Raw genomic sequence first — 14651 nt, forward strand, 5'->3', positions numbered from 1 at the left:
AAAGAATTTTAATAGAGAATAGTAATCCGGCCTTACGCTGACTCCATAGCCATGGCTTCCTCATACATCACCGCACTGTTCCTCTCCACTGCCCTGCACTAAACTGCATTTTTATATGTTAAAAAATATCAGTATTATTTAAAAAAATTATATTATTAAAAATAATTTAACTTAATTTTGTTCTTGTCAGGTGACTGTACTGGGAGCTCGGAGGGACAAATGATATCTACAGATTATAATGCAGATGATCCGGGTGTCACATCAGATACGTATGAAGATTGTGCCATTATCCCAGATATACCATCCACCCTTCACAGCAAAACGGTGTCATCTGACCCTTTAAAACAAATCCGATCTTCTGATTCATCACAGACTGTTAACCAGAATGCAAGCCACAAAAGGGGTGAGGGAGCCCTAAGAGCTCAGAAAGGGAAGAAGTCCTTTCCATGTTCAGAATGTGGGAAATGTTTTACTCGCAAATTAGAACTTGAGAGGCATCAGAGAGTTCACACGGGAGAGAAGCCGTATTCATGTTCAGAATGTGGGAAATGTTTTGCTCACAAATCACAACTTGAGAGGCATCAGAGAGTTCACACGGGAGAGAAGCCGTATCTATGTTCAGAATGTGGGAAATGTTTTACTCACAAATCACAACTTGAGAGGCATCAGAGAGTTCACACGGGAGAGAAGCCGTATTCATGTTCAGAATGTGGGAAATGTTTTACTCACAAATCACAACTTGAGAGGCATCAGAGAGTTCACACGGGAGAGAAGCCATATTCATGTTCAGAATGTGGGAAATGTTTTACTCTCAAAGCAGAACTTGAGAGGCATCAGATAGTTCACACAAGAGAAAAGCCGTATTCATGTTCAGAATGTGGGAAATGTTTTACTCAGAAATGTTCTCTTGTTGTCCATCAGAGAATTCACACAGGGGAGAAGCCATATTCATGTTCAGACTGTGGGAAATGTTTTCCTGACAAATCAAATCTTCATAGTCATCAAAAAGTTCACACAAAGGAAAAGCCATATTCATGTTCAGAATGTGGGAAATGTTTTACTCGTAAATTAAATCTTCAGAAACATCAGATAGTTCACACAAAGGAAAAGCCATATTCATGTTCAGAATGTGGAAAATGTTTTAATTACAAATCAAATCTTCATAGTCATCAAAAAGTTCACACAAAGGAAAAGCCATATTCATGTTCAGAATGTGGGAAATGTTTTACTCACAAATCAAATCTTCATAGTCATCAAAAAGTTCACACAAAGGAAAAGCCATATTCATGTTCAGAATGTGGGAAGTGTTTTAAACGTAAGTCAAATCTTCAGAAACATCAGAAAGTTCACACAAAGAGAAGCCGTATTTATGTTCAGAATATGGGAAATATTTTACTATGAAATCAAGTCTTGAGAGACAGCAAATTTGCACAAAGAAGAAGCCGTATTCATGTTAGGATGTGACTGATATTTCGTTAGAAAATCAGATCTTCAACATCAAACATGTCACATGGGAAGAAAGTCGTGTTAAGAATGTTTAAATCAAAAATATATTGTTGAGCATTAAAAAATTCCCACAGGAAAAGCCACTCACAAATCAAGTTTTGAGAGAGATCAAGAATACACACAGGGGAGAAGCCGTATTCCTGTTCAGAATGTGGGAAATGGTGGGCTCTGAAACCCAATCTTCACCATGAAAGCCATCATACAGGGGAGAAGCCATAATTATGTACGGACTGTGGGAAATGTTTTACTTACCAATCGGATTGTGTTAAACATCAGAGAATGCACGTAGGGGAGAAGCAGTTTTAACCCCTTCATAACACTTGCCATACATGTACGGCAGGTTTTGGGTATTTAACGACTTCTGCCTTAAAGATAAAGTGATTGAAAACTGAATAAAAAACATCAAAAAGTCACATATACCATAAAATGTTATCAATAGAAATTATAGCTCGCACCGCAAATAAAGAACCTTCACGCAGCCCTGTAGATATTTTTTTGGAGTATTAAAACCTAGCACAATAATATAAATCTGTGATTGCTATAATCTTACTAAACCATAGAATAAAGGTCACTGCACTGTGTAAAAACAGAATCCATAGAACAATGGTGCAACTGCATTTTAAATTATTTCTACCCTATCAGTAATTTTTTCCAGCGTCCCAATAATCATGTGGAATAATAAATGGAAACATTAGAAAGTTTGTCCCACAAAAAACAGCCCTGCTACAGCCTTGTGACTGGAGAAATAGAAAAGGTATGGCATTTGGATGGCGGGGAAGAAAAATAAAAGTGCAAAAAACAGAAAATGGTTGCAGTGGGAAGGGGTTATAAATTAAAGGAAATGTGGTGGGTGTGGAGCTCCCTTATAGTATGCTTTCTGCTTAGAGATGAGAGAATTTGTTTAGCATTTCCCAAAAATTCATCTTCCAAATCTCTTAATATGGTGTCCTCAATCTGAGGGTCTGAATCGTTAATTTCTAACGATAATTTTTTTCCCTTATTGCTAACAGTGGCACAGATGGGGTATTCTCCCCCCGTGGACTGGTTAGGACAGGTGGAAATTTTATTGACAAGAGAAAGTAATTAAGCAATTAACAGGACCCTCCCACCCCAATAAAGAGGGGGATCAACCCCTAGTCCCCTTGTGTAGTTATAAGCAGAAAAAAAGGCAACACTAAAGCAACTAAGGGGGGGATATTTGTGTGCCACTGTTAGGACTAAGGGAAAACAAATTATGGTTAGAAATTAACGATTCCCTTACGTCCTAACCAGTGGCACAGATGGGGATTAGCAAGTAGAAACCCCCATGGGAGGGCTCTCATGCCTGGTGAAAGATAATACTGTCCGGCCAAATGAGGAATAGCTATCTATCCTAGAATCCACTCTAGAGTGTGAGATAAAAGTGGAGTGAGAACTTCAAGAAGCTGACTTACAGATGACATCCAGCGGAATCGATCTTCTTTCTGCAAAGGAAGTGGCCACCGCTCGAGTAGAGTGGGCCTTCACAAACTCAGGTGGCTCCGAACCTTGAGACACATAAGACTCCCGAAGTGCCTCTTTGATCCATCGACTGATGGAGGGTTTAGAGGCTTTCCTACCCTTGTGGGTACCGGAAAAAAGGATAAGGAGGTTTTCATCCTTCCTAAATACCTTGGACCACTCCAGGTAAATCCGGAGACATCTCGAAATGTCGAGGGTATGGAGCCCCCTTTCCTCTGAGGAGAGGAGCCAAAACTGGAAGAGAAATCACCTGGTTGATGTTGCTGAATGAAGGCACCTTTTGGAATAAAGGTCGGTAAAAACTTGAGCAGCACCCGGTCTTGCAGGAACTTGGTGTATGGCTCAAAAGCAGAAAAAGCTTGGAGTTTTGCAGAAGTGATAGCTAATAAAAAGGTAATTTTCCAGGTTAGAAACTTGAGCTCCACCTCCTCTAAGGGCTCAAAGGAGGGAGATAACCCCCTAAGCACGAACGTTAAATCCCATACTGGGATAGGTTTAATTATCGTAGGCTTTAACCTTGAAGCTCCTATAAGGAACCTCTTGATAAGGGGTTCTTGAGAAATGGACCTGTTGAGGCAGGCCGAGATCGCAGATGCTTGCACTCTGAGGGTCGATGGTGACAACCCTTTATCCAGACCATCCTGCAGGAACTGTAGGATGGTAGGTATGGACACATCAGTGGATGACATTTGACAACTGGAACACCAAGTTGAGAAGACCTTCCAAATTCTTAAATAAGATCTGTTGGTAGCCTCAGATCTGGAGTGCTCTAGGGTTCTCAAGACAGACCCCGATAGCCCTTCTATTCTTGGAAGGGACTGAAAAAACCTCCAGGCTGTCAGGTTGAACATTTGAAGATTCGAGGAGGTCTGAGTGTCCCCCGACACCAGTACTTTCTCTGGGGGAAGCCTCCAAAATTGCCCCCGACTCATTTGAATGAGTTGGGTAAACCAAGCTCTTTTCGGCCAGTATGGAATGATGGCGATGACTAACGCTTGGTCCTGCCTGATTGTCATCAATACCCTCGGAATCAAGGAAATTGAAGGGAAGATGTAGGCCAGCCCGAACCTCCATGGAATTAACAGTGCATCTATTGCCACCGGGTTGTCCTCCCTGTAAAGGGAGCAATACCTCTCCACCTTGGTATTGAACCTCGTTGCCATGAGATCGATCTCTGGCATTCCCCACATGAGCATTATCTCCTTGAAGATGTCTGGATGGAGAGACCACTCCCCGGTTGGAAGAACTCAGCTCAGGCGATCTGCTATCAAATTGTGAACTCCACGAATGTGGATGGCTGATAAGTGGGTGAGGTTCAATTCTGACCAATCCAATATCACACCTATCTCTCTCAGGAAACTTTGTGACTTTGTGCCTCCCTGCTTGTTGGTGTACATTACAGCGGTCATGCTGTACGCAGAAAAAGGTCTTCTACGCAGAAAAAAACACGAAATGCTAGAATCAAAAGAAACCCGCAAGGGTAATTATAAGCACAAGCTGAACAGAGGAACCCACTGAAAGTCGAAATCCAATACAGCTTAAGCAAGAAAAGCAGAGTAATAATACAACTGCGCTCCAGGAGGCTGACTGACCCTTTAAACCAGCTTTAAATAGCCTGCCTGGCGCCAAAAATAGGCCCCACCCACATGGGGCGGAGCTAGCGCTAAAACCTTCTAATGCCTTTTAAAAATGTAATTATTTTATGGGCAGTAGCTCGCCACAGGGGGCGATAGGCGGAAAACCCATATTATAAAGTAATATAATATAAGGACAAGCTCGGCCGGGAGGAAGAGAAAGGGAAAGAGAGGAAGTGACGTCCACTGACGTCACTTCCCAATATGGCGGCGCCCACCGGAACAACGCCGGCTGCCGAACCCTGACACAAGCACACTGCCAGAGGAACGGCAGCGCGCAAGCACATGAGGGAGCCCCGCCCCCCGAACGGACACTCCGCCGAGAAAGGTACCGCATAGCAGCACCTAATGCGGCAAAAATAAATAAATCACCCGTCCAGACCTGTCCGCAGGACAGAAAAAAACACGAGGACTGGGGGTTGATCCCCCTCTTTATTGGGGTGGGAGAGTCCTGTTAATTGCTTAATTACTTTCTCTTGTCAATAAAATTTCCACCTGTCCTAACCAGTCAACGGGGGCAGAATACTCCATCTGTGCCACTTGTTAGGACGTAAGGGAAGACAGCATGTTTTGCAGGAAAATCTAAAGTAACTACTGTGATTAAGAACAATGACACTCCTATGCAAGTGATGGTCATGAGGACTTCACCCTCAACGTCTGCCGCTGCCACAACTAAAATAGTGACTCCTATTTTAGACTTGGCTTCACCAAAATTCGCTGCGGACAGAAGGCTGTGTAGAATCTGACTAATTGCATTTATTGCGGCACTCCATTGTAAAACCAAAGGACTAATGATTAACTGGTTGACCTGAGTTCTCATAGTATGCTTCCCTAATATGGATTCCACTGGTTGTATAGGTTTAATTAGGCAAGATAGATAGTGGGGATGATTTAAAAAGTAGGATCTTCTGGATGGATGCTGGTCATTCCACAATTTGCAATAATTCGTATTCTTTCACTTTGTGTAAGTAGGAAGGTTCTCTTCCTCCAGAAGGGAGGTAGGGTTGCAGTACGCAGCCCTGCAGGGTATTGCGATGGTGGGGTCACGGTTAATAGGCAAACGAGGGTTCCTCTTGGTTACTCACAGTTTATAGGAGACCCTGGGCAGGCGTACAGCAGTGATGGAGAGGCTGGCACAGGGGTCCTCTGGGGCACTCTCTGTGTATAGGGACCAGGCCGGTGGTAGGTGAGTGTTGCAGGATTAATGTGCCGGTGGCAAGATCCCTTTAAGATTCGTGACGCCAGTGCCTGTAACGGTGGCACACCGATTGATGATAGGAATAATTGAGGAACGCGATGTTGTGGTGAACCAAAACTTCCTTTTACTGGAACATTCAACTATTTACAGTCTTTTAGCAAAGTTCCATATGGCAGTAGCAAATCACAAGCAGGCTTTTATAAATGGCAGGCACAATGTTCTTGCAAGATACTCAGAGGGTTAAAACACTTACAGACCAGGCTGCACCTTTTCCTCAGAAATCCTGTGCACTATTCCTCAGAACTCCTGTCTGTCTTGATCCCAAGGCCCGTATGCCCTATTGGTGGCTTATGTGCAATATTAAAATATTAATATTTTATATTATTTATTACCACACAGATAGTGCCCCCAATACTGTGCCCGCTGTGCCCCCAATACTATACTGCAGAAACAGTCCCCCTGGAAATACTACTACCACACAGATAGTGCCCCCAATACTGTGCCCGCTGTGCCCCCAATACTATACTGCAGAAACAGTCCCCCTGGAAATACTACTACCACACAGATAGTGCCCCCAATACTGTGCCCGCTGTGCCCCCAATACTATACTGCAGAAACAGTCCCCCTGGAAATACTACTACCACACAGATAGTGCCCACAATACTGTACTGCAGAAACAGTCCCCCTGGAAATACTGCTACCACACAGATAGAGCCCCCAATACTATACTGCAGAAACAGTCCCCCTGGAAATACTGCTACCACACAGATAGTGCCCACAATACTGTGCCCCCCAATACTATACTGCAGAAACAGTCCGCCTGGAAATACTACTACCACACAGATAGTGCCCGCTGTGCCCCCCAATACTATACTGCAGAAACAGTCCGCCTGGAAATACTACTACCACACAGATAGTGCCCCCAATACTGTGCCCGCAGTGCCCCCAATACTATACTGCAGAAATAGTCCCCCTGGGATAACTGCTACCACACAGATAGTGCCCCCAATACTATACTGCAGAAACAGTCTCCCTGGGAATACTGCTACCACACAGATAGTGCCCCAATACTGTGCCCGCTGTGCCCCCAATACTATACTGCAGAAACAGTACCCCTGGGAATACTACTACCACACAGATAGTGCCCCCTTCAACAATTATTGGCACACAGTGCTCTAAAAAATAACTGCGCCCAGACACTAATAGTATAAAGATAATGTCCCCCAAAAATAATTGTGCTAAGCTGATACTGTGCCAGGATGACCCCCCCCCCCCCCCAAAGTAACAGTGCTCCCCAAAATCCCACCAATAGAAATAATTCTCTGCCAGAGCACAGTTAGTAGTAATAATGCCCCTATAGTGCCCATACTAGTAATCATGTTCCTCATAGCCCCCCAGTAGTAGTAAAGCTCCCCATAATAACCCCTAGTAGTAATAATTTTCCCTATAATATGACAGTTCATGAAATACCCCCGCTTAGTGCCCGCAGTTAAGCTAATGTCCCCATAATGTATGCCAGTATAAAATACCCCTATATAGTGCCCCAGTAAATGCCCTCATAGTGCTCCTCTCCCCCTTCCCCATAGTGTCCCCCATATTATGCCAGTAAAAAAATGCCCCTTCTTAGTGCCCCCAGCAGATGCCCCTATAGTGCTCCTCTCCCCCACAATGTGCCAGTAAAAAATGCCCCTTCTTTGTGCCACCATATGCCCCAATAGTGCTCCACTCCCCCATAGTGCCCCCAAATAATGCCCCATAGTTCCGCTCTCCCCTATAGTGCCTCCCATAATGTGCCAGTAAAAAATGCCCCCAAATGCCATAGTGCCCCCATAATGTGCCAATAAAAAAGGCCCCTTTAGAGCCCCCACTTCCCCATAGTGCCCCCAAATAATGCCCTACAGTGACACCAGATGCCCCATAGTGCCCCCCATAATTTGCCAATAATTACAAAAAGCCCCTTTAGAGCCCCCAGATACCCCCATGGTGCCCCCCATAATGTGCCAGTAAGAAATGCCCCATAGTGCCCCCCCATAGTATCAGCTCCTCCCATAGTGTCAGCCCCCCCCCATAGTGTCAGCTTCCCCAATAGTGCCAGCCCCCTAATAGTGCCAGCTCCCCCCCATAGTGCCAGCTTTCCCCATAGTGCCAGCTTACCCAATAGTGCCAGCTTCCCCCTATAGTGCCACCCCCCCATAGTACCAGCGCCCCCCCAATAGTGCCAGCCCCCCCAATAGTGCCAGCTCCCTCAATAGTGCCAGTTCTCCCCCCCATAGTGCCAGCTCCCCCATAGTGCCAGCCCCCCCTATTGTGGCAGTCCCCCATAGTGCCAGCTCCCCCCCCAATAGTGCCATCCCCCCATAGTGCCAGCCCTCCTATTGTGGCAGTCCCCCATAGTGCCAGCTCCCCCCCCCCAATAGTGCTAGCCCCCCAATAGTGCCAGCTCCCCCATAGTTCCAGTTCTCCCCCCCCATAGTGCCAGCCCCCCCATAGTGCCAGTTCTCCTCCCCATAGTGCCAGCTCCCCCATAGTGCCAGCCCTGCCTATTGTGGCAGTCCCCCCATAGTGCAAGCCCCCCATAGTGCCAGCTCCCCCCCCCCCAATAGTGCCAGCTCCCCCATAGTTCCAGTTCTCCCCCCCCATAGTGCCAGCCCCCCCATAGTGCCAGCTCCCCCATAGTGCCAGCCCTGCCTATTGTGGCAGTCCCCCCATAGTGCAAGCCCCCCATAGTGCCAGCTCCCCCCCCCCCCCAATAGTGCCAGCTCCCCCATAGTTCCAGTTCTCCCCCCCCATAGTGCCAGCTCCCCCATAGTGCCAGTTCTCCCCCCCCCATAGTGCCAGCTCCCCCATAGTGCCAGCCCCCCTATTGTGGCAGTCCCCTAATAGTGCAAGCCCCCCATAGTGACAGCCCCCCCAATAGTGCCAGCTCCCCCATAGAGCCAGTTCCCCCATAGTGCCAGCCCCCCCTATTGTGGCAAGCCCCCCCATAGTGCTAGCTCCCCCCCATAGTGCCAGCCCCCCCAATAGTGCCAGTTCTCCCCCCTATAGTGCCAGCTCCCCCATAGTGCCAGCCCCCCCAATAGTGCCAGCTCCCCCAATAGTGCCAGTTCTCCCCCTCATAGTGCCAGCTCCCCCATAGTGGCAGCCCCCCCTATTGTGGCAGTCCCCCCATAGTGCAAGCCCCCCATAGTGCCAGCTCCCCCCCATAGCCATAGTGACAGCTCCCCCCGCAAAGAAAGAAAACCCCCCCACTAATACTTACCTCCATCAGCAGCGATGCGATGCAGGCCTCTTCCGGCCTGTGTCCCTGCTGTGTGCTGCCCGGCTCAGGCGGCGCGATGATAATGACGTCATCGCACTGCCTGAGCCGGGCTCTGATAGGCTGCAGGCATTAGTGCCTGCGGCCTATCAGAAGAACAGGGGAGGGACACGCCTCTCCCTCCCCTGCCCCACAGCACAGCCATCTGTATCGCTGTCCTGAGGACGGCGATACAGATGAATATGGAGATGAGCGCTCCCACAATGGAAGCGCTCATCTCCTACTGCCCGCCGCCACTACCGCCGCAATTACATCCAGGGCCGCGCCGCCTGTGGTGATCGGCGGTGCGGCCCTGAGGAATAAAAAAAATATAAAAAAATTCTTTAACTGCTTCCCGACCGCCTAACGCAGGATTGCGTTCCAGCGGCGGTCGATTCATTCCTCCTGGACGCGCCGGCGCGTCATCTCGCGAGACGCGAGGTTACGCTCACAGCCGGCCCGCGCATGTGCATCGCGGGCCGGCAAAAGTTAAAGGACAAGTTCGTCATCAACCTGCCAGCCAATGATCGTCGCTGGCAGGTTGATGATTTTTAAAAAATCGAATCACAAGCCATCTAACACCTTATATTTATAAATATAAGGTGTTAAATGGCTTCTCTGCTCCTCTGCTGGTCCTTTTGGTCGGTTGGTTCCAGCAGAGGAGCAGACATCACAGTGAGTACACACCAAACACTTCACTTAGCCCCAGATCACCCCCCATCACCCCAATTAACCCCTTGATCACCCCTTGATCGCCCCTGTCAATCACCTAGTGAAAGGGAAAAAAGTGATCAGTGTAAACTGTCACTTTTTTTTCCCACTAGTATTGACTGTTAGGTTTAGGATTAGTTTAGGCCCCTTGGTTAGGTAGTTAGCGATCGTTTAGCGCCCAGCCCACCGCACCGCAGTCACTGATTCGCTGATTAGCGTATCGCTAATCAGCATTGGTACTTTTATAGTATCTGTAAGTGATCAGAACTGACCACATTCAGATCTATAATAGTATTAGTGTCACCTTAGTTCGCCCTCCACCCAAAACGCAGTGTTTGCCCGATCAGGCCTGATCGGTCGCCCACACGTGCGTTCACCCACGCCCGCCCCGCCTCAGTGCCAAATTTTTTAATTTTTTTTGATCACTGCACAATCTCTTTACAAGCTCTGCGGCGATAAAAAAAATCTGTTTTGATCTTTTTTATCAATCGCAGCGGCCTCTGGTACTTCGCTAGCCTCCCATTTGTAAGACAGGCTTGCTTTTTTTCTTGGGTAGTCTCAGGGAATACCCCCTAAATTTAGTTGACCAAATGGCAAACAAGGGGTATTCTTCTGAAGAGGCCTACAGGCTTCTGACCCAGTCGGATGAGGAATGGGAACCCTCATCTGACGAATCTAGCGGGTCAGAATATAAACCTGTAGAAAGCAGTGGCAGTCTGACCCAAAGTTCGGACGAGGAGGTTGAGGTCCCTGATAGCACCAGGCGTACCCGGCCCCGTGTTGCTAGACCACAGGTTGCGCAGGATCCGCTTCAAGGGCAGCAGAGTGGGGCTGGCGCTGTCGGATTACGTGGTGAGGCATACACCAGCAGCGCAGCCCTCCCTGGACCTAGTACCAGCACTGCCGTACAACATGGTGAAGTGGCGAGCACCAGAAGGGCAGTTGAAGCTGGTACGGTGGCACGTGCAGTAGTTCCCCCGTCGCAGCCACCGCACAGACAGGCCCGTAGAGCCCCTAGAGTCCCTGAGGTGCTGGCAAACCCTGATTGGCAGCCCCCAACTTCAGCCGCACCAGTAGTTCCCCCTTTCACCGCCCAGTCTGGAGTTCGGGTTGAGACAGCTCAGATCGGTTCGGCACTGGAGTTTTTTGAGCTGTTCTTGACTGCGGAGCTCTTGGACTTAGTCGTGGCAGAAACAAATCGGTATGCCACTCAATTTATAGCCGCCAACCCGGGAAGCTTTTATGCCCAGTCTTTCCGGTGGAAACCCGTCCAAGTTTCCGAATTTAAATTTTTTTTGGGCCTTCTCCTCAACATGGGTCTAACCAAAAAGCATGAATTGTGGTCATATTCGTCCACAAACCCAATTCATCACATGCCCATGTTCTCTGCTGCTATGTCCAGGACACGATTTGAGACCATCCTGCGTTTCCTGCACTTTAGCGACAACAGCACCTCTCGTCCCAGAGGCCACCCAGCTTTTGACCGGCTCCACAAAATTCGGCCCCTCATAGACCACTTCAACACCAAATTTGCAGATTTGTATACCCCTGAGCAAAACATCTGCGTAGACGAGTCCCTTATACATTTTACCGGGCGCCTTGGCTTCAAACAATACATCCCAAGCAAGCGCGCCCGGTATGGGGTCAAATTGTATAAGCTCTGTGAAAGGGCCAGAGGCTATACCCACAAATTTCGGATCTATGAGGGTAAAGATCAGACCCTGGAGCCGGTCGGTTGCCCTGACTACCTGGGGAGCAGTGGGAAGACAGTCTGGGACTTGGTGTCACCCTTATTTGGCAAGGGTTACCATCTTTATGTGGACAATTTCTACACAAGTGTGCCCCTCTTCAGGCATTTGTTCCTAGAACAGATTGGCTGCTGTGGCACCGCGCGACCTAGTCGCCAGGGCTTCCCCCAACGGCTCGTTACCACCCGTCTTGCAAGGGGGGAGAGGGCTGCCTTGTGTAACGAAGAACTGCTCGCGGTGAAATGGAGAGACAAGCGTGACGTTTACATGCTCTCCTCCATTCACGCAGACACGACAATACAAATAGAACGGGCAACCAGTGTCATTGAAAAGCCCCTCTCAGTCCACGACTATAACCTTCACATGGGAGGGGTGGACTTCAATGACCAGATGTTGGCTCCTTATTTAGTTTCCCGACGCACCAGACACTGGTATAAGAAGGTGTCTGTATATTTGATTCAATTGGCTGCATATAATAGTTTTGTTCTCTACAGTAAGGCTGGGAGAACAGGATCCTTCCTCAAATTTCAGGAAGAGATCATCGAGAACCTCCTGTATCCAGGAAGTTCCGTGGCCCCAACCACCAGTGTAGTGAGCCGTCTACACGAGCGACATTTCCCCAGTGTCGTTGCTGGTACCTCAACCCGACCGACACCCCGAAAAAAATGTTGTGTCTGTAGCAGGAGTGGAATAAGGCGTGACACCCGCTATTTCTGTCCTGACTGCCCTGACCACCCTGCCCTATGCTTTGGAGAGTGTTTCCGGAAGTATCACACACAGGTACACTTAGCATAGGGATTGCATCTCACCAGGACAGGCACACAGGGGTCTTAGGGCCCTTTCACTAACAGCTGCTGCAAACCTCTCCTTTCACGTGGGACAAAGTGCATAATGTACTTCGCCACATCTCTGGGCGATTTGCGCTTTGCACATTGTCCCATGGGGAAGGAGAGGTTTGTCCGATAAAGGTAAAAAAAAAATCAAAAAAAAAAAATCACTGGTAAGCAAAAAAGTTAACGTTCTGTTCAAAAAGTTAAATAAAGTTTATATGTTCCGTTCAAATGTTATTATAAAGTAAATAAATTTATTCCGTTGTGGCCTGGTTTTTTCTTTTTTGTTTTGTTTTTTTTACCTTCTAGGTGGACCAACCGATCGACTAGCTGCAGCACTGATGTGCATTCTGACAGAAGCATTGCGCTGCTGTCAGATTACACCAAAGTCGGTGTATGCGGCGCTGCAAGACGAGATTTCTCCTCTGCAGTAAAAGATACGTTTGCCGAGGCATATGAGCTGAGGAGGTGGCGGTGTTCATATACTTTGGCAAACACTTTGTATATATAAAAAAAATAATCCCGGCAATGATTTATTCATCCACATCGATTGATGTGAATGGAGAAATCTGGTTTGCCAGGGCATACGAGCTAAGTGGGTATGGATGTTGGGCGGAGCTCCTATGTCCTGGCAGACGCCTTTCCCCTCCTTTTTTTTTTTTGCCAGAGATTTTTTCATCCACATTGATCAATGTGAATGAAGAAATCTGTGCCGTTCATTTTTTCTTTCTGCCCAGAGGCTGAACGGAAAAAAAATCTCATTACCTGTATGCTCAATATAAGGAGAATAGCAGAAACTCCTAATGCTGGGCATACATGTAATGATTGCGGAGACCCTCAAATGCCAGGGCAGTACAAACACCCCACAAATGACCCCATTTTGGAAAGAAGACACCCCAAGGTATTCATGAGGCACAAATTGAGACAATGAAAGATTTAAATTTTTGTACAAAGTTAGCGGAAAGGGAGACTTTGTGAGAAAAAAAAAAAAAAAAATCAATTTCCGCTAACTTGTGCAAAAATTTTTTTTTTTCTATGAACTCGCCATGCCCCTCATGGAATACTTAGGGGTGTCTTCTTTCCAAAATGGGGTCATTTGTGGGGTGTTTATACTGCCCTGGCATTTTAGGGGCCCTAAAACGTGAGAAGAAGTCTGGGATCCAAATGTCAAAAAATGCCCTCCTAAAAGGAATTTGGGCCCCTTTGCGCATCTAGGCTGCAAAAAAGTGTCACACATGTGGTATCGCCGTACTCAGGAGAAGTTGGGCAATGTGTTTTGGGGTGTCATTTTACATATACCCATGCTGGGTGAGATAAATATCTCGGTCAAATGCCAACTTTGTATAAAAAAATGGGAAAAGTTGTCTTTTGCCGAGATATTTCTCTCACCCAGCATGGGTATATGTAAAAATACACCCCAAAACACATTGCCGAACTTGTCCTGAGTACGGCGATACCACATGTGTGACACTTTTTTGCAGCCTAGGTGGGCAAAGGGGCCCACATTCCAAAGAGCACCTTTAGGATTTCACAGGGCATTTTTTACACATTTTGATTTCAAACTACTTCTCACGCATTAGGGCCCCTAAAATGCCAGGGCAGTATAACTACCCCACAAGTGACCCCATTTTGGAAAGAAGACACCCCAAGGTATTTCGTGATGGGCATAGTGAGTTCATGGAAGTTTTTATTTTTTGTCACAAGTTAGTGGAATATGAGACTTTGTAAGGAAAAAAAAAAATCATCATTTTCCGCTAACTTGTGACAAAAAAGAAAAAGTTCTATGAACTCACTATGCCCATCAGCGAATACCTTAGGGTGTCTACTTTCCAAAATGGGGTCATTTGTGGGGTGTTTCTACTGTCTGGCCATTGTAGAACCTCAGGAAACATGATAGGTGCTCAGAAAGTCAGAGCTGCTTCCAAAAGCGGAAATTCACATTTTTGTACCATAGTTTGTAAAAGCTATAACATTTTTTTTTTACCCAAACATTTTTTTTTTATCAAAGACATGTAGAACAATAAATTTAGAGAAAAATTTATATATAGATATCGTTTTTTTAAAAAAAAAAATTTGGGTAAATTTCGATTAATAACAAAAAAAAGTAAAAATGTCAGCAGCAATGAAATATTACCAAATGAAAGCTCTATTAGTGAGAAGAAAAGGAGGTAAAATTCATTTGGGTGGTAAGTTGTATGACCGAGCAATAAACAGTGAAAGTAGTGTAGT

The 14651-nt window shown here is 46.7% G+C and overlaps 2 protein-coding genes across 2 annotated transcripts in view; both read left to right on the forward strand.

Annotated features, from left to right (window-relative positions):
• LOC121000840 (gastrula zinc finger protein XlCGF26.1-like) overlaps nt 1-1975 on the forward strand; it is a 60330-nt gene extending 58355 nt beyond the window's left edge. Inside the window, exon 6 of the mRNA XM_040431553.1 lies at nt 191-1975. Coding sequence (XP_040287487.1) covers nt 191-1401 — 1211 coding nt within the window. The 3' untranslated portion in view covers nt 1402-1975. The remainder of the gene's footprint in view (nt 1-190) is intronic.
• The window catches only part of LOC121000856 (gastrula zinc finger protein XlCGF66.1-like), a 576261-nt gene that overhangs the window by 16965 nt on the left and 544645 nt on the right, over nt 1-14651 (forward strand). The gene's annotated exons all lie outside the window — the stretch shown is intronic.

The sequence above is a fragment of the Bufo bufo genome, chromosome 5, assembly GCF_905171765.1.
Source record: "Bufo bufo chromosome 5, aBufBuf1.1, whole genome shotgun sequence".
NCBI classification, from domain to species: domain Eukaryota; kingdom Metazoa; phylum Chordata; class Amphibia; order Anura; family Bufonidae; genus Bufo; species Bufo bufo.